This window comes from Poromitra crassiceps, assembly GCF_964638095.1.
Source record: "Poromitra crassiceps genome assembly, chromosome: 8".
In the NCBI taxonomy this organism is placed as follows: domain Eukaryota; kingdom Metazoa; phylum Chordata; class Actinopteri; order Beryciformes; family Melamphaidae; genus Poromitra; species Poromitra crassiceps.
This window is the reverse complement of record NC_139629.1, coordinates 39847314-39864813: the sequence shown is the minus strand read 5'-3', so window position 1 is coordinate 39864813 and position 17500 is coordinate 39847314. Positions and strand designations below refer to the sequence as shown.

General features: G+C 42.2%; 2 protein-coding genes across 2 annotated transcripts in view; one reads left to right on the top strand and one right to left on the bottom strand.

The window, feature by feature from the left end:
- Window positions 1–2853, top strand: part of LOC310781275 (RNA-binding motif, single-stranded-interacting protein 2-like) — a 32079-nt gene extending 29226 nt beyond the window's left edge. Inside the window, exons 12-14 of the mRNA XM_083641865.1 lie at window positions 1–58; window positions 683–773; window positions 1754–2853. The exon at window positions 1–58 is cut by the window's left edge and continues 23 nt beyond it. Coding sequence (XP_083497991.1) covers window positions 1–58; window positions 683–760 — 136 coding nt within the window. The 3' untranslated portion in view covers window positions 761–773; window positions 1754–2853. The remainder of the gene's footprint in view (window positions 59–682; window positions 774–1753) is intronic.
- A 7795-nt stretch (window positions 2854–10648) lies between these two features.
- The window catches only part of senp1 (SUMO specific peptidase 1), a gene marked incomplete at its 5' end in the record, with an annotated part of 9587 nt that continues 2735 nt past the window's right edge, over window positions 10649–17500 (bottom strand). The window contains 16 exons of the mRNA XM_083641217.1: window positions 10649–11296; window positions 11770–11865; window positions 12188–12272; window positions 12448–12527; window positions 12623–12826; window positions 13317–13448; window positions 13703–13843; window positions 13953–14037; window positions 14145–14183; window positions 14321–14384; window positions 14515–14774; window positions 15400–15515; window positions 15608–15752; window positions 16429–16624; window positions 16775–16850; window positions 17288–17475. Of these exons, the coding sequence (XP_083497343.1) occupies window positions 11234–11296; window positions 11770–11865; window positions 12188–12272; window positions 12448–12527; window positions 12623–12826; window positions 13317–13448; window positions 13703–13843; window positions 13953–14037; window positions 14145–14183; window positions 14321–14384; window positions 14515–14774; window positions 15400–15515; window positions 15608–15752; window positions 16429–16624; window positions 16775–16850; window positions 17288–17475 (1970 nt within the window). The 3' untranslated portion in view covers window positions 10649–11233. The remainder of the gene's footprint in view (window positions 11297–11769; window positions 11866–12187; window positions 12273–12447; window positions 12528–12622; window positions 12827–13316; window positions 13449–13702; window positions 13844–13952; window positions 14038–14144; window positions 14184–14320; window positions 14385–14514; window positions 14775–15399; window positions 15516–15607; window positions 15753–16428; window positions 16625–16774; window positions 16851–17287; window positions 17476–17500) is intronic.

Below are 17500 nucleotides of genomic sequence, written 5' to 3'. Positions count from 1 at the left end.
GCAGGGGACCTACATCCCCCAGTACACCCAAGTGCCTGCCACCAACGTCTCCGTTGAGGTAAACCATGTCCTTCTCCCCCCTCACTCCAAAGCCATACATCTATAGAGAGCCAAAGTGAACGTCACTTCCTGCTTTTCTCCCTGTACCAAGCGCTGGAAAAAATATGAATGGCGGTGAACGGAGAATAGCGTTACTTTTTTTTATCCTGTTTGAATTGTGCCACGGGGTGCCAACGTTAATTTTGTCAATTTAAAACATGACTTTGCATGTCAAGAAAGTCGCAGTTTGTCGCCAAACTGTTGCGCTATAAGTTACAAATCAGAAAGACTACATACACTGTCGCCTAAGTGACGTCACTTTCTCTACCGGCAAAGCTGAAGACCGGCGACATGCCACGAGCTTCCACGAGCGATGTATTTTTTATACGAAACTAACCCCTACGTGTCCGTTTGACGACAAACTGCGACTTTCATGACATGCAAAGTTATGTTTTAAATTGACAAAATTTGCGTTGGCACCCCGTGGCACAATTCAAATGGGATCAAAAAAGTAACGTTATTCTCCGTCCACCGCCATTCATATTTGTTTCAGCGCTGGTACAGGGAGAAAGCAGGAAGTGACGTTTCACTTTGGCTCTCTACAGCGTGGCCGGTGATGTGATCTTTACCGCCTCTCTTTTAGGAAAGTGCCGTCCAACAACCTGTTGCCATAGAGACGCCCACAGAACACACTACCTACTCCTACCAGCATAACAAGTGAAGAGGTGGTGGAGGTAGGTTTTCAGTTGGAGTCTTATAAATTAAAACATCCCACGGAATTGTGTGAGGGACATGACTTTATTCTTTGGTTTTGTGTCGGAATAAGAAGAAATCCTGACTGCATATTATTCACTCAAAATCAAGCATTTTTATTGTATCGTTCAATTTCAACGTCCCACATTGGTACCTTGAAATGACTTCCTTTCTGAAACTGGAGGTGCTGTAAAAACACATTGCTCCATAAGTTCCGACAGTGACTGATATGGTTGTATTCAGGACAACCCTGACTGCACACTAATCCAAAATCAAGCATTTTTACTGCATCATTTTAGTTAAAAGTCCCACTTTTTTTTAAATGTTGAAACGACTTTAAGTCTGGACCTTGGGGGCTTTAAAAACACATTACCCCACGAGTTCAGTCTTCATGCTTACTGCCATTACTGCCAGTCACCCATTCTGAGCCAGGAGAACCCTGATGTGTGTGTGTGTGTCTGTGTGTGTGTGTGTGTGTGTGTGTGTGTGTGTGTGTGTGTGTGTGTGTGTGTGTGTGTGTGTGTGTGTGTGTGTGTGTGTGTGTGTGTGAGAGTGTGTGTGTGTGTGTGTGTGTGAGAGAGAGAGAGAGAGAGAGAGAGAGAGAGTGTGTCTGTGTGTGTGTGTGTGTGTGTGTGTGTGTGTGTGTGTGTGTGTGTGAGTGAGTGAGTGAGTGAGTGAGTGTTTGTGTGTGTGTGTGTGTGTGTGTGTGTGTGTGTGTGTGTGTGTGTGTGTGTGTGTATGTGTGAGAGTGAGAGTGAGAGTGTGTGTGTGGGTGTGTGTGTGTGTGTGTGTGTGTGTGTGTGTGTGTGTGTGTGTGTGTGTGTGTGTGTGTGTGTGTGTGTTTGTTTGTTCGTTCTGTATCTCTGTATGTGCACACATGCATGGAGCTAATCTAAAAACAGTGCAGAGATGTGAGAGCGTGTGATAGTAGCTGTGGTTGCTAATAGTCTGGTCTTGTCAGATCTTCCTCTGGAGCTGGAGTGACTCTCATGGGGGCCCGGCTGCTGAGAGCCAGCACAGGGACTCTGGACTTAAGGCACCACACACTCGGGAGGATCATGGACTGTTACACACACAGAGGACAAACGGATATTTTCTACAAACTCACACTTTATGACAAACTCTTTTACTCCGTATAGACAAGACTAGAGGATGGCAGGCAACGGGAAATGGAAGAACAGAACGTGGAGCGTCTATTTTGATAACAGTCAAGAAAACCCCGTCACACACAAACACACTACACACATTTTGCGGTTGTTGTCGATGTTGTCGTTGTTGTTGTTTTTTGTTTTTTTTGGTGCACATATATATATTTTTTTCTAGTACTACTCTGGGGAGCCAGAATTAAACCAGGAACAGAACATTTCAACACCACGTATCATTCTTAGTCATGTTTTTTTCCCTCGTTTTCACCTATTGTAAGATATGCTGATTTTACTTCTCGTTTTTGTCTGATACTATCAAGCTTCGAACCTGCCTTTTTGTACATAATTATTTTTGTTTTGTTGTGTTTTTAAGTTCCTGCGTCGTTTTATCGATTGGTGCAAATATTTGAATAGATAAGGCTTATAAAACAAGAAAGCAAACAAACAAAAAGCCTCTATTTTGGACACATATGGTGCTAACTTGGATTAGCGTCTTTCAAAGTGGTAGCAAGTTTATCAAGCATGAACCCGTAACTGAAGTGGTCTCACTTCTTTTTGGCACTTGAGTCTCAAATAATTTATAGTTCCAACGACCTTGACAAAGCTTCAGACAATCAACGGATTACAATGAAGTGATTTAGAGATGATGGTCAGTGATGACCGGTTTCATTTCATAAGACTGCTTTTAGAGAGCTTAATAGACTAAAAACATTCAGGAAAATATGAATAGAAAGTATCAAATTTGAGCTGCTCCACTTGATTATATCCAAAGTTGTTCAACAGGGATCACATCTCACACAGAGCCTCCTGTACATAAGAGTTTTGAGTTTATTTAGGCTTTCTTTTGGTTTCTTTTTTGTCAGTGTAATGATTCTACGGTTATTTGAATAACATTCGATCAGATTGTGTGTGTAGGCTATTTTCAGTTAACAGATTTTTCTACAATTTGCTTTTATAAAAGCAGACGATGAATCTCCACAAAAAGAACCCACACATTTATTTTCTGCAGCGAGACCTAAATGTTGTTTTTACAGTATGAAGTTTTCTTTTGTGTCGAGCCTATCTCTCCTTAAAGGGATAGTTCACTTTTTTTTTAAGTCTAGCCCTATTTGCTACTTACCAATTATGGTGTTGATTGGTAGAATTATTTCTCAGCACAATCCACACTGTTCCTCGTAGCTTAAAATAAATGCAAGGTCAATGGGGTCACGCTCCTGTATGTACCAGCTGACTGAAGCTCACTGAAATGTATTTTGTGTGACTGGATGACATTTTGGTGAGCCTCAATCAACTTATACATACAGGAGCGTGACCCCGTTGACCTTGCATTCGTTTTTGCCCAACTTTCTAGAGCTACTATGTGGAACAGGAGGGATTGTGCTGAGAAAGAACTCTACCAATCAACATCATCCTTGGTAAGTAAAGGTAAAGGTAAAGGTAAAGTCCCACTGATTGTCACACAATGTGTGAAATTTGTTCTCCGCATTTGACCCATCCCCTGGGGGAGCGGTGAGCAGCAGCGTGCGCCGCGCTCGGGAATCACATGGTGATTTAACCCCCCAATTCCAACCCTTAGCAAATAGGGCTACTTTAAAAAATGTGAACTATCCCTTTAATACATTTCCAATGTATGGGTTTGTACCCTGATTAGTGGCAGCTGACATGAATTACTCTAGAAGACACACAATCACCTCACCTGTGGGTGATTGAGGCCACAGCCTGATTGGCCCAAGGTAATATAAGCACCACTCAGTCATGGCCAGTTCAGATCAGTTGTGTTTATAGCTCCTTATCACAAGCATGCATCGAAGGCCTTGTATGGCATCACAGTCATATACTACATCATATATCTACACACAACATAGGTTACATACATCATATAGACACTAGACTTTTACTAGATTATACACATTGTGATACTACACAAACAGCATATCCTTGGATTGTGGGGGAAAAACCAGAGCACCCGGAGGAAACCCACACAAACACGGGAACAACATGCAAACTCCACCACACACAAAGGACCAGGGTGGAGATTTGAACCACAGCCTTCTTGCTGTGAGGCGACAGTGCTAACCAATGAGCAACCAGCTGCTACTGACAATATATAGTGTAACATGTGAATGCTTGTTGATATAGGGGGAATTATGTACTTAGTGGCGTGAATCACACGCTCATACTTTTGATATGGATTTACCCCATACATTCCATCCAGACACACACTGCACCCGGAAACAAGCCAACGCCTCTTGTTGTTTCCTTTCTTTCATTCGTTTCTCCTCAGAGAAAACACTCGTGACTAAGTGTATCCGTACGTACTACACTTCCTGATGAGATTCTACCTAGGATTTTCAGCTTGTAGCGTCGACAGCCTTGGTGCCCAGCGACCCAAGCCACACTCGGCCTCGGGGTGTAGCGACTAGCTGCAAGCATGCTCCTCCCCCGACTCACTCAGGTTTGCAATGAGGAACAATGGTTAGCAAGGGATCACAGCCAAGGGCGACACCACAAGCTAGCGTGCTTCAAGCTAGCGTGCTTCACCAGCTTACAGAGACAACCTGCAATCCAGAGAGCAGCTGTGGGACCCACTCTCATTTCTTCACAAAGTGGACAAAACACTGCTGTCAATCGCACATGTGCTACATACAACAACTCAAATGCCAAGACATACGTCCAAACTGCTTGCCGTGAAAATCAAGGAAGCAATGAACCCCACGCCCTAGTGGCGCTTATGGTGCCTTGGGCCATCAGGGTGCGCAGGTGAGGTGATTATGTGTCTTCTAGGGTAATTCACGTCAGCTGCCACTAATCAGGGTAAATCCCATACATTAGAAATGTATTAGGGAAATATAGTCTCTCTCACAGAACCTGGGTTACAGTGTAACCAACCGTTCTTATTACATAGACAAGGAAATCAACAGTTCAAAGTGTGTCTGTGTCTCGCTATTTCTTCAGGAGACACTGTTGAGGTGAATTGATATGGCCAGTATACAGATGCTGTGATGTTGGCCATTACTGTGTGTTTGCTTTGACTTCTGCATTACTGTTTTTCCTCTCATGTTTTTTATTTAAAGAAAGTTTTCTCGAGATTTTTTTAATTCCGTTTTAATACTTTTAAGATTGATCCTATTTTTCAAAGAGGCTTTTATTTGATTTTTGGTAGTGTGTTGTGTGCTTCAAATAATGATGAATAGATGTGTTTTCAACGATGCATTTTCTTTTTGAGATAGTGATTTGTTTGTATGTTGGCATCCTTCTCTTGCTCTGGTTTCAATGTTGATGATGTCAAAAAAGGCTTTAAATGTTGTGAAGACATTTCGATTCTGTGTCACAAATGTTGGCACTTTATGAACATAACTCCCAATCATGGATGAATTATGTATGCTAGGTTCATTTGCTACAGAGTTGTGCCCCACGCAGTGGGGAACAATATAATCGAGATATATGGTCAAAACCTTAACTTACCTCATCATGCCGGAGCGACGTAGATTCGGTTAGTGTACAAGGTTCATAGACAATAACTAACTACAGTAGTTCTCATGGCTGTTCACAGCTGGTACTGTGTCCATATCCTTAACTCCTTCCGTCCAATGTTCGGAAAACATGCCCAAGGTCTGATGACGGTCTATGCAATTAATTTATTATCCTTAATAATGCAATACTACAGATATCTAAGAGACACCTCACATTATGACAATGGATCACCTCACAAAATGACTTCATATTCTGCTGTTTCAATGCCTTTAATTTTCATTTGACGTGAATAGATTTGTCGGTAACACTTTACAATACCGTACACAACATTTTGAGTAGTTACTAGGGAACTAATGAGGAACGAATGAGGAACTAAGAACTATTAGTTAATAGTCAGTTCTTGGACAACTCCTAATCGAGTAGCTAATCAGTAGTTAATGATTAAATTAACTACTCAGTATGACATTTGAGGCTACACAAAAAGGATAACTAATGTGGACAGGTAATAAGTAATGATATTCATTCATAGTAGTGTACCATGACAACTTAACTGAAACAGTATCTATATACCGTATAGCCTACATTAAACACAAAATATTTAACTTCAATGTGTGCGCGTGTGTGTATATATGTATGTATGTAATAGTTCCTCATTCGTTACTTATAGTTCCCTAGTAACTACGCTAAATTTTGTGTACAGTATTGCAAAGTGTTACCGATTTGTCTTTAGTTTGCTGACACATTGATCTTTGGCTCATTAATTGGCTGCAATAAAAGGGATTTATTTTTTATTTTATCCAAAAGGAAATCTCAAGTTAAAAAAAGGGGCGGGGCAGGTGTGCTTGATGTGTACGAAACTGGGTGTTGCCTACCTGTCTATCAAACGGGGTGTGGCCTACCTGTCTAAACGGGGTGTGGCCTACCTGTCTAAACGGGGTGTGGCCTACCTGTCTAAATAGGGTGTGGCCTACCTGTCTAAACGGGATGTTGCCTACCTGTCTAAACGGGGTGTGGCCTACCTGTCTAAACGGGGGTGTTGCCTACCTGTCTAAACGGGGTGTGGCCTACCTGTCTAAACGGGGTGTTGCCTACCTGTCTAAATGGGGGTGTGACCTACCTGTCTAAACGGGGTGTGGCCTACCTGTCTAAACGGGGTGTGGCCTACCTGTCTAAACGGGGTGTTGCCTACCTGTCTAAACGGGGTGTGACCTACCTGTCTAAATGGGGGTGTGACCTACCTGTCTAAACGGGGGTGTTGCCTACCTGTCTAAATGGGGGTGTGACCTACCTGTCTAAACGGGGGTGTTGCCTACCTGTCTAAACGGGGTGTGACCTACCTGTCTAAACGGGGGTGTTGCCTACCTGTCTAAACGGGGTGATGCCTACCTGTCTAAACGGGGTGTGACCTACCTGTCTAAACGGGGGTGTTGCCTACCTGTCTAAATGGGGTGTGGCCTACCTGTCTAAACAGGGTGTAACCTACCTGTCTATCAAACGGGGTGTTGCCTACCTGTCTATCAATTGCAAGTTTTGTTTTCTGTCTCACCAAAGAAGTCACCCAATGATTTGCAGTCTGTGTCTATATCAACAGAGGATGTTGAGTATGGGCCACTGATCTAGGCAGTTTGTTAATACTGGAGAGTTAAGTTAGATTTAATTTCCATTCCATCCAGTAGCTTTTTTAATGTAATGGTCAAATTGTGTTTTTCTCCTCTAGTCCTGTTTGTTAATGTGCTTTCATGCTGAGTGATTGAAGGCGTTATTTTTTATTATTACCATGAAACCAACTTTTAATTCCACAAGAAAATAAGACTTCACAGAAATGCCTTAGATTTCACTGAAAGGGGTTATAGAGTGCTACACAGAATTGATTGGCTGGATCTCTGACTGGAATAGTTTTTTTCCCATCATGCACTGCTAATGTTGAAGTTTTTTTGTTATATCAAACTACTCTAAACATAGTTCTACAAAGCAGACATTTACCAGATTTTGTTAATGCTATTTTGTCTGTGTTCCATTGTCATTCCATTGTTTTTATCCAAAATATTGAAGAAAAAAAGTTAGATTTCCTAGAGTGGTTTATTGAGTCGAATGAACTATTGCTGCTAATTTTGGATTGTGAAGTGTTTAGAAATCATTTAGCTTAAGCGCATTCAATCAGTTCAAGTCACACATGAGGTCAGTTTGCAAATCATATTCAACAATATCCTTGCAGTCCTTTCTCTGGTTGTCATGCATCAAACCTCTCCTCAGTTGTCTCAATTATGTTTGTCCTTCTGTGCCATGATGCAAGTCTTTTGTCCCCTTCATAGAAAGAAACTACAGCTGTTAAAACTTTAATTTGGTTTGATTTTGAACTTGGTCCTTTTTTTAATTAAAATATTTTTTTTCACTGTGATTTGTGTGCTTTTTATTACACAAGTGACCATCCGCATGTTCATATTTATTGTCCTTTTAATGCTCTAAGCCGAGACACATGTCCAGGCTCGCTCCCATTGCACATCCTCCACAAGAGACATCACATGAATGTGTGATATCTATTATCTAATAAGGACAAAAGTTTGAATATGTTTAAGTACACAGCATAGGAACAGTCCTCAAAAGTAAAAAGAAAAATGGGCATTATGCACATTGCTCTCTGCTGCTCGTTGCTCACCTTCTTGTGGCCTATCAGCAGCGACACCTCCATTGAGGTTGAATATGAATGAAGGCTGAAAAATGAAGTTCCCTAAAAGCCCCTGAGGGACTCCTGTGAAAATCTGTACAGAAGAATACCTGCAAACAATGAACATGATTATATTGTGCTATGGAAGCCAAATTATATGGAAATATTGCTATATATTTATCCAAGTTTTATTAAATTACCTTTACACAAGTAAATGTAGAGGTAAAAACACTAACACTATACATAAGCTCCCATCTCCCATGTAATGTAAAGTGCTAGTAATTCCTTGACAGCCTATTTACATACTGCTTGTGTTTTTGCCAATGCCATACAGGCAGAAAATGTAATGCTGACAGTTAATAAATGTGAAGGGAAACAGGGAGAAGGATACTGCCTCCACAGAGAAGCCAGTGACACACAGAGATTTCAGAATCACTTTAACAACAGCGCTCTCCTTCAACACTGATGGTTCACTGTACAATCGAATCATGACAACCTGGCTCACTCACTGGTCTCAGAACTAGAGACTTTTTTAATTGGTCGACTATTCCACTGGCTAGAGCAGTGATACTCAACTTGCGCCCCGTGTGGCCCGCGATGGAATTGCAAAAGTGCACCTGAACGCAACATGCAAGATACCCGCTGAATAAGTGTCCAAATGTTCATGTCATTCTGGCCAATACTCCACTTCTGTTATAGCATTTCAGTCTGGAATATGGAATATCTTTCAATAATCTATGATTTAGCTGCTAAATTGTCAAATACCGCCGTCTGCTCGCTACCCAGGCACTTATGTACTTAACCTAACTAACTATCCGGTGTGCACATTGTCAGACTAAACTCCGGCTGACACCCCATAAACCTACAATCCGCTACAGAAAAATGTATATTGTTTGTTTATTAACTGGCTCCTGGCCTTCTATCGTTTCACGAAAGTGGCCCCCGGGCAAAGCAAGTTGAGTATCCCTGGGCTAGAGTATGATGGGAGCCCTCTAAGCCAAGATGGAATGTCCAGGCTCTCTCCCATATATCAAAAGTGACAGTTTCTATAAATGCAGGCTGATTTTCAGGTAATACACAAAATAACAGTCACAATACATGAATTTATTTCTATATGGAACTTTAATCTAAATTTTAAAAAATGATATGAAAAAGGTAAAAAAAAAAAAAAAAAGTATATTAAATACACTATCCAAGAGGCTGTATAGTATAATTATGTACAAAGTTGAAAATATCCTGAATATGCCCAAAAGTTGCTGTTGGAACCTCAGATAAATTTACATAAAATAGACTTTGAACTTCAGTTTACAATCTTGTATCAAGAATCATGGATAAGTAAGAAATGTTAATACCTTTTGTATCCAGCTCTTTTAGGGTGTATCAAAGACTGTTGTTACACTTTCAGGTCAGTGGCATAGAAACACATAAATACATATCACCAATTCTTCCATTTTCATTACAAACCATACTCTGAGGTAATGACACATTTGACATTTTGTGTGCATTAACAAATATGGGGGGGGGGGGGGGGGGGCGAGCAATAATTACTAATTTAGGTGTCATATTTCATCATGCAGGGCAAAAAAGCAGTCGGAAGTTGGATACCTGAAATACATGGCCATAGTTTACAATGTTGCTTCTGACAAACCTTTAACCTGAAATGATGATTCATGTCATAAAAAAAGTTGTAAAATAAATAAATAAAAATAAATGTTTAGGTACTTACAATTTCCTGGTAACTAATAACTTCAAATACAATTTCTTTGAATATACCACATAACTGCTACACAAACATTGACAAGTGGGAGTTTTTTTTTAATGTACTGCCGTTATATGATGATGCATCAAAATGCATTGTAATCATCTCCCTGCAAGGAAAAAGCAACATGTAAACTTGTGTCTGTATCAAACTGTGGTTTAGAACATTACAGCTCAGAGTTTGATTTGTAAGTCAGTACAAAGTCCCATTCTTCACATCATTCTGGCTGGCCAATAGAGCTCGACAGTGACCATCACCCACTTTTCTTAATTTTTTTTTATTATTATTTTTTTTATTTTTGCTCCAAGTGAAATGTTTTATCATCATTCACAATTCAGTAGGTGGCTGGTTGGCTTGGTTCCAGGCTTAAAGGGACAGCTCACCCTAAAATCCAAAATACATATTTTTCCTCTTGCCTGTAGTGCTATTTATCCATCGATATCGTTTTGTGTTAGTTGCCTGAGTTTTGGAGATATCTGCCGTAGAGATGTCTGCCTTCTCTCCAATACAATGGATCTGGATGGCACTCGGCTTGTAGTGCTCGAATCACCCAAAAAATACATTTGAAAAACTCTGCAGAATTGTCTCTTTCCAGAAATCATGACCCGGTTATTCAAGATAATCCACAGACTTTGTTGTGAGCAGTTTCATGTAGGAACTATTTTCTTTTGTCGGAACTAGCTAGCAGCTAGCGGGTGTAGTTCGGTCAAAAGAAAATAGTTCCTACATGAAACTGCTCATAACAAGGTCTGTGGATAATCTTGAGTAACTGGGTCATGATTTCTGGAAAGACATTTCTGTTGAGTTTATCAAAATGTATTTCTTTGGCGCTTTGAGCGCTACAAGCAGAGTGCCATCCAGTTCCATTGTATTGGAGAGAAGGCAGCCATCTCTACGGCCGATATCTCCAAAACTCAGGCAACTAACACAAAATGATATAGATGGATAAATAGCACTACAGGTGAGAGGAAACATGTATTTTGGATTTTACGGTGAGCTGTCCCTTTAAAACTCTTTATATAAGGATTTTTCTAAACTTCTATGGAGAAAATGAATGGGGAATTCTCTGATGGAACGGAAGCTGAGAAAAGGTAGGTGTCACTGTTGAGCTCTATAGTGTTTTCAGCTGCAATACCAAATGCTCCGTGGGTGCACCAGAAAAACAACAAGCTGGAGCAGAGTACAGAGGCAGTGCTTTGTGCTCCAGCCGTGGCACAGCAGCCCAGATCGGCCAGGTTGACCTTAGAGGACGAGGTGTGGCGGAAGCTGGGTCCTGATCTGGAAGGGCTGGAAGAGTCTCCCCCAGAAAAAGGATTAGGAGGATCCTGCTGGCACAGCCACTGTCGTCACACATAGTTCTGATGCCTTGGGCAAGCTGTGCCAATCCTCACCTCGACCTCACAACAGTTTACGCTTCAGAATCTCCCAAACCATTCTTCTTCTGAAGTAGGGCATGTGTTTCTGTGAATGCAACAGGCAAATCATGTTAGCCATTTTGTTGGTGGCATGTCAACCTGTCACTATGACAAGATTGATCAGATGCCTTCTTTTTGGTTGTGTCTATGCTTACCTGTGTGTATGTGATTGGTTTGTCTTACCTGGGTAAATGTGATTGGTTTGTCTTAGCTGTGTGTATGTGATTGGTTTGTCTTACCTGGGTAAATGTGATTGGTTTGTCTTACCTGTGTGTATGTGATTAGTTTGCCTTACCTGGGTAAATGTGATTGGTTTGTCTTAGCTGTGTGTATGTGATTGGTTTGTCTTACCTGGGTAAATGTGATTGGTTTGTCTTACCTGTGTGTATGTGATTGGTTTGTCTTACCTATGTAAATGTGATTGGTTTGTCTTACCTGTGTGTATGTGATTGGTTTGTCTTACCTGTGTGTATGTGATTGGTTTGTCTTACCTGTGTGTATGTGATTGGTTTGTCTTACCTGTGTAAATGTGATAGCTTTATCTTTGGTGATGTACTCTGCGTACTTGCAGGTGAACATCCCACAGTCGCTGCCATTCATCTGCTGTGGGATTTCCTGTAGGAGAGTTCAGAAAATATGTGAGTTGAATGTTAATGCACAGTGCAGTGAAGCTGCATTATTAAGGAGGCTTTTCAGTGCCCCGTGGCACAAAATGACCTCAATATATTTGAACGGTTTGATGGGGTTGTTGATCAATAAGAACTCAACGATGGCCTTGGAAAACATTATGCTCTTAAGTGGAAAAAAAGCAGACGACAAAGCATTATTATTGTTATACTACTTAGTTTGCACATCTGCTCTCATTAGCTAGATCACTCCTGTTGATGAAAGGCATACATTTAAATCCTACATTGTGGACCATGTGTGCAGGACTTACATTGCGCCTTTTGCTGTGCAGAGACCAGCCTGAGGTGTCCAGTGCTTTGCCCTTCTTGTCCTTACTTTCCTGCTGCAGGTATTCTCTGTGGACACCAAAACCAATTACTTTCCATATGGTTCCCAATGACGTTTTAAAGGCTCCATGAAATTAGTCAAGATCAATCAATGTGAGCAGTGAAAGCTTCAAACACAGCTATATTGACTTATTAAATATAGCTATACAATGCCACAAACAAATGTGAGAACACTGAAACTTACAACAACATGTTGCACGCTTCATCATTGTTTCCTCCCATAGAATCAAAGTACATGATGGCCTTTTTACGGAAATCCACCACCTAGGTGAAAAGAGTCCCATGTCAACACATTTGCAATATGGATCACGAGACTCGCTTTTACTCCTTGATCGACACATGTAGTTGTTCTGACTTACAGAGAGGCACCAGTGCACCCCCAAGTGGACAGGAACCAGCAGGATGTCCACGGCGAAGATGTCCATCTTTTTGGTCCAGCGGCGGACAGCAGAGTAGCCGCTGCTGCGCAGTTTGGGGTAGAAAAAGGTGTTGAAGGATTCCACTGACGGCAGGCTGGGCTCCTTGCTGCGCTGCACCAACAGGTTCATGTAGAAGTTAATCACCTGAGAATAAGGAGAGACCAAGAGAGAGATAAGCACAGTTGGACGTGCAACAAATACTACATGTATGTACATTGTACTTTATTCATTAAGGCCACAAGGACCTGCTGAATGTTATGCAATATTCATAACCACAAAAGATGACAGTAGTGTGTCCATCGGGTGTAAAAGTTTTATCAACTGCATGCCAGTCACACGCACCAGAGCACCATGGCAGTTTTGGGATCCTAACTTGAGGAAGATGTGTGCTCACCTCATCATTGAGCCAGTTGAGGTTGCTGAGGGTCTAACTTGAGGAAGATGTGTGCTCACCTCATCATTGAGCCAGTTGAGGTGGCTGAGGGTCTAACTTGAGGAAGATGTGTGCTCACCTCATCATTGAGCCAGTTGAGGTGGCTGAGGGTCTAACTTGAGGAAGATGTGTGTGCTCACCTCATCATTGAGCCAGTTGAGGTGGCTGAGGGTCTAACTTGAGGAAGATGTGTGTGCTCACCTCATCATTGAGCCAGTTGAGGTGGCTGAGGGTCTGCAGGTCCTTGCGTGTGAGGCTAAGCCCAAAGCCTTCACTTAACACGTCATGTTGACTGCCTCCTCTCAGCATCCTGTTCACGTCAGCCTCCATCTCCTAGGGGGGAGATAAAGAAAGAGAGAGAAAATAGATGTGAAAAAGCATGAAGAATTAGGGGGGGAATATGATTTAGTCATACAGGAATATTTCCAAAAGAAAAGAAAAAAAAGACCAGGGGAAAACATACAATAAAATAGAGCGGTCACATCTCTGGACAAGGCGAGGAGTTAAAAGAATCAAGGAATTGGTGGAGCAAACTAGGCAAACAGAGCTTTGCATACGTACTGAAGACATGATAACTAACGTTATACCTCAGTGAGTTCAGGGAATTCTGGTTCCTCCTCCAGGGGCTTCGACTCTTCTATGAGAGGAGTCAGAGGAACTTCCTTCTCCAAAGGAACTCGTACATGGACCTCCACATCTGGGCTACGCTGTCCTTCATCAGACAGCCGCTGAGGACCAGGATCACAGACAGGTTAGTGGAGTAACAGGATACCCAAGAGCAAGACATGGTACCATCAAATGGAAAAGAGGGCTTCTGGAGGCTGGAGCCAGACTCACCTGTCGCAGCAGCTGGGCAGCCAACGCCTCCTGCTCCTCAATCAGTCTCCGTCTCTCTCGTGCTCGAGAGTCATACATACTCGTCCTACCAAGAGAAAACATACCTTGTTTCCTTGTAGCGCCATTTAAAACATATCATCGTGGATAATGGGTCAATTGTGAATGAAATGAAATGCTTGAGTCTGTACTTACACTTCTTTGATCCATAATTCAGCTTGGAAGCATGGCACACTGAGGAGACAGAGAAAAGGTTATTGTGTAAAATCAGCAATTCATGCTGTTACAATACTTACTGTATGTTTTTATTGGTTGGCTTGACTGCAAAGGCAAGGAATAAAATTTTAACGTTGAGTCAAACAAATACAAACCTTGTGCTGTCTCGCTTTTTACAATTTTGCTCTTTTACAAGTATTACTGAGTCACCATCATGAGCTGCAAGAAAGGATGAGAAGATCACAACCACACAAAGATTACGGAAACAAGTCAATTTCAAATATGAAATTCTGTTTTACATGACCTACATTTCTATGACTGTAAACACAAAAAGGTGTGTGAATCGTACCTGATGACTGTGTGTCCTGAGACGAGGTATCTTGCAGGGCGGCTGGGGAGGGTGCAGACGTAAGCTCAGCGCCTGGAGACCACGCATGGTTCGCTGGCCTGCTGGAGGCCCCCAGTGGACTGGGGAGGTTGCTGGAGCTCTGGCTGGATACAGCTCTGGGGCTGGGGGGTCCGCTGGCTCCCTCTGAAGTTCCTCCTGCCCCTGACCCAGCAGGGGACGGCAACTGTAGCAGCCGGTGATTGGTGGACAGGAAGCTGGTGCTGAGGAGAAGGGAGGGAGTAGATGTGAAAAGAGAGAGAGAGAGAGAGAGAGAGAGAGAGGTGCCCAGATAAAGTCCCTGCCTCTCGGAGCAACCAATGTGCCTCCACTGACCTAGGTTTGAATCCTGACGGCTCTTTCTCTTCTGCATCTCCCTTACTCTGTCTCCCTCTCCAAAAAAGGACAGGAGCCGTATGTATTAGTTACTGAGAACTAACAACTGGGATGAATTACTGCTTAGACCAGTGGTTCCGAAACTGGGGTACACATACCCCTAGGGGTACATGGAGGTACTACAGAGGGTACTTGAGAGAAAGGGGGAAATTGAAAAATGTCAGAATAAATCCTGAAAATAAATGTAAGGTTAAAATAAATCTGCTCAGGGGGCACTAATTGCAACTCTTTCCCTCAATTTTTTATTTTGCAATGGTATATTCTTCAAAGGGTGTTATCATTCATTCATTATACTGTATGCTATAGTTTTCTCTTGCAGTTTTCTACACAAAATGTTGCAGTCTGGTAAAGGGGGTACTCGGATTCAGAAATCAGGGAAAGGGGGTACTGAAGCCAAAAAAGTTTGAGAACTACTGGCTTAGACCTTGGCAGTGTGATTGTATGGATACTTACAAATCTCTGTGCGACCAAGCGATGGCGTGGGAGCTGCCGTTGTGCGGGGACGACTGACCACCAGAGACCATGGCCAGCAGCGTTTTATACACCTGCTTCTCCTCCACGTTGACAGACTGGCCCATCACAGAGGGGAAACACATGAGATTCATAATGCAACCACTCAATAAGAGAACAACCCAAAAGTGTGGTGGTCGTGATGTCTGACCTCCTGTGCAGTGCAGTAAGGGCTGGCTCTGTGTACGCCCCTGGATGACTTCCTGTAGGGCAGTCTCTGCCTCACATTGATGGGAAAGTTCTTGTCAGACATGCTGGTGTAGGAGTCGCTTTTTGGGCCCGTCCGAATCAAGGGACTGCAGAGACAAAGTGACAATTTGTTACTCAAACAAGATCAGCCAACAAAAATGCATTCTGTTCCACTATGATAACAAGTCATAGAACAAAAAGCAAATATTCAAATTACCGTAAATTCCGGACTATAAGCCGCACCGGTGTATAAGCCGCACCTGCAAAGTTGACTATTTTTTTCTTATATAAGCCGCACCGGACTATAAGCCGCGGGTGTTTTAATGGTATTTTTTTATTTATTTATTGTGTTTTAATGTTTAATTACCATATGTAAGGGTTCATGCACAGAGGGGATTGTCGGGAAAGAGATGGCTGTTTGAGGAAGCTCCCATTTATTAACATTTCAACATTTCAACATAACACAACACCACCTGTGTTGTTTTTTACAGTGCACACAGTGTCATACAGTGTGGTGAAAAGAGGGCAAGAGAGGAAATTAAAACTTATTATAGTTATATAGGATTTATAGTTAGAAAGAGTGCTAAAAAGAGAGAGATTTTTTTTTTTTTTTTTGAAAAAATCCATAGATAAGCCGCACCGTTATATAAGCCGCAGGGGCCAAAAAAGCCCAAAAAACGGGAAAAAAGGTGCGGCTTATAGTCCGGAATTTACGGTAGTTACTTTTCTCTGGAGAAAAGTAATTTGAACATCTGCTACAGAACTGAAAGAAAAACATCTTACCTTGTTGATGTTCCATGAGAGCGGTGGTTGTGGAGCCTGCCTAGCCATGGCGAGGGACAGACGTTGGGGGTGTTGGACGGTCGTAAGCTGATTGGGTGGCCATTCGTTTTTGGCACTTCACGATGCGCAAAATTCATATACGTTTGTGGCCTGCAGACTTTGGGTGCAATACCTTCCTTCTCATTTCTGAAGGATTCTGCAGTCAAAACATCAAACAGCACAAGAATCATATCATCATCAGTAGCTTTAGGTCAATACAAAAGACTGTAACCCATCATATCACCCCCCCCCCCCCCCCCCCCCCTAAATGCAAAACCTTGTAGCTTGATGCAAATTATACTCTTACCTGATTTGGATGTTTTCCAGTCCAATGTTGTCGAGGGAGCAGCAAACGTTTCCTCCAGAGAGTTTCTCTCTCCAAGCTGTAACCCAACATGTCAAATATGTCCATGAACCGTGTAAGCAAATAAATTATAACTTCAACGTCATCAAGTTGAGGTGCATCCAGTGTAGGAAATACAAAAATTGGGGCATTTACATATTTTTTTATGGCCACTTTAAAAACATAGTAATTAATGAGTGCATAAAGTTACTAAAGTGTAGTACTGTGAACAACAGTGCCGTTTGTGTGAATGTGTTCTTTGTCGTCTTCTTCTGGCAACCAGCATGGAGGTGCTGAGTTTGTGTTTGAGATGGAAATTAAATTACTTGAATGAAAATAAAACCTTTGAAATCTGGGGGGGGGGGGGGATTTTTGCACATGGATCACAGTTTTAGGGGCATTCTGAGATTTCTTGGGACATTTTTGCTCTTGCCCCTGGCTTATTTCCTACACTGGGTGCATAAGTACATCCCATACCGGTGTGGGTACCCAGGCTGTTGCTGAGGCCGAGGCCTCTGGCTGGGGTTCTACTGCTGGAGGACCAGGGGAGGCTGGCAGTCTGGTCCTCCAAGTAGGGCTCACATTGTTCTTCATCCAGGTAGCCATATTAGCGCTATGGTTCTTTACCCCTTCAGCTGCAATCTTGACTGAGTTAATGAGATCTCCTGGAGAAACAGCAACAATGAAATC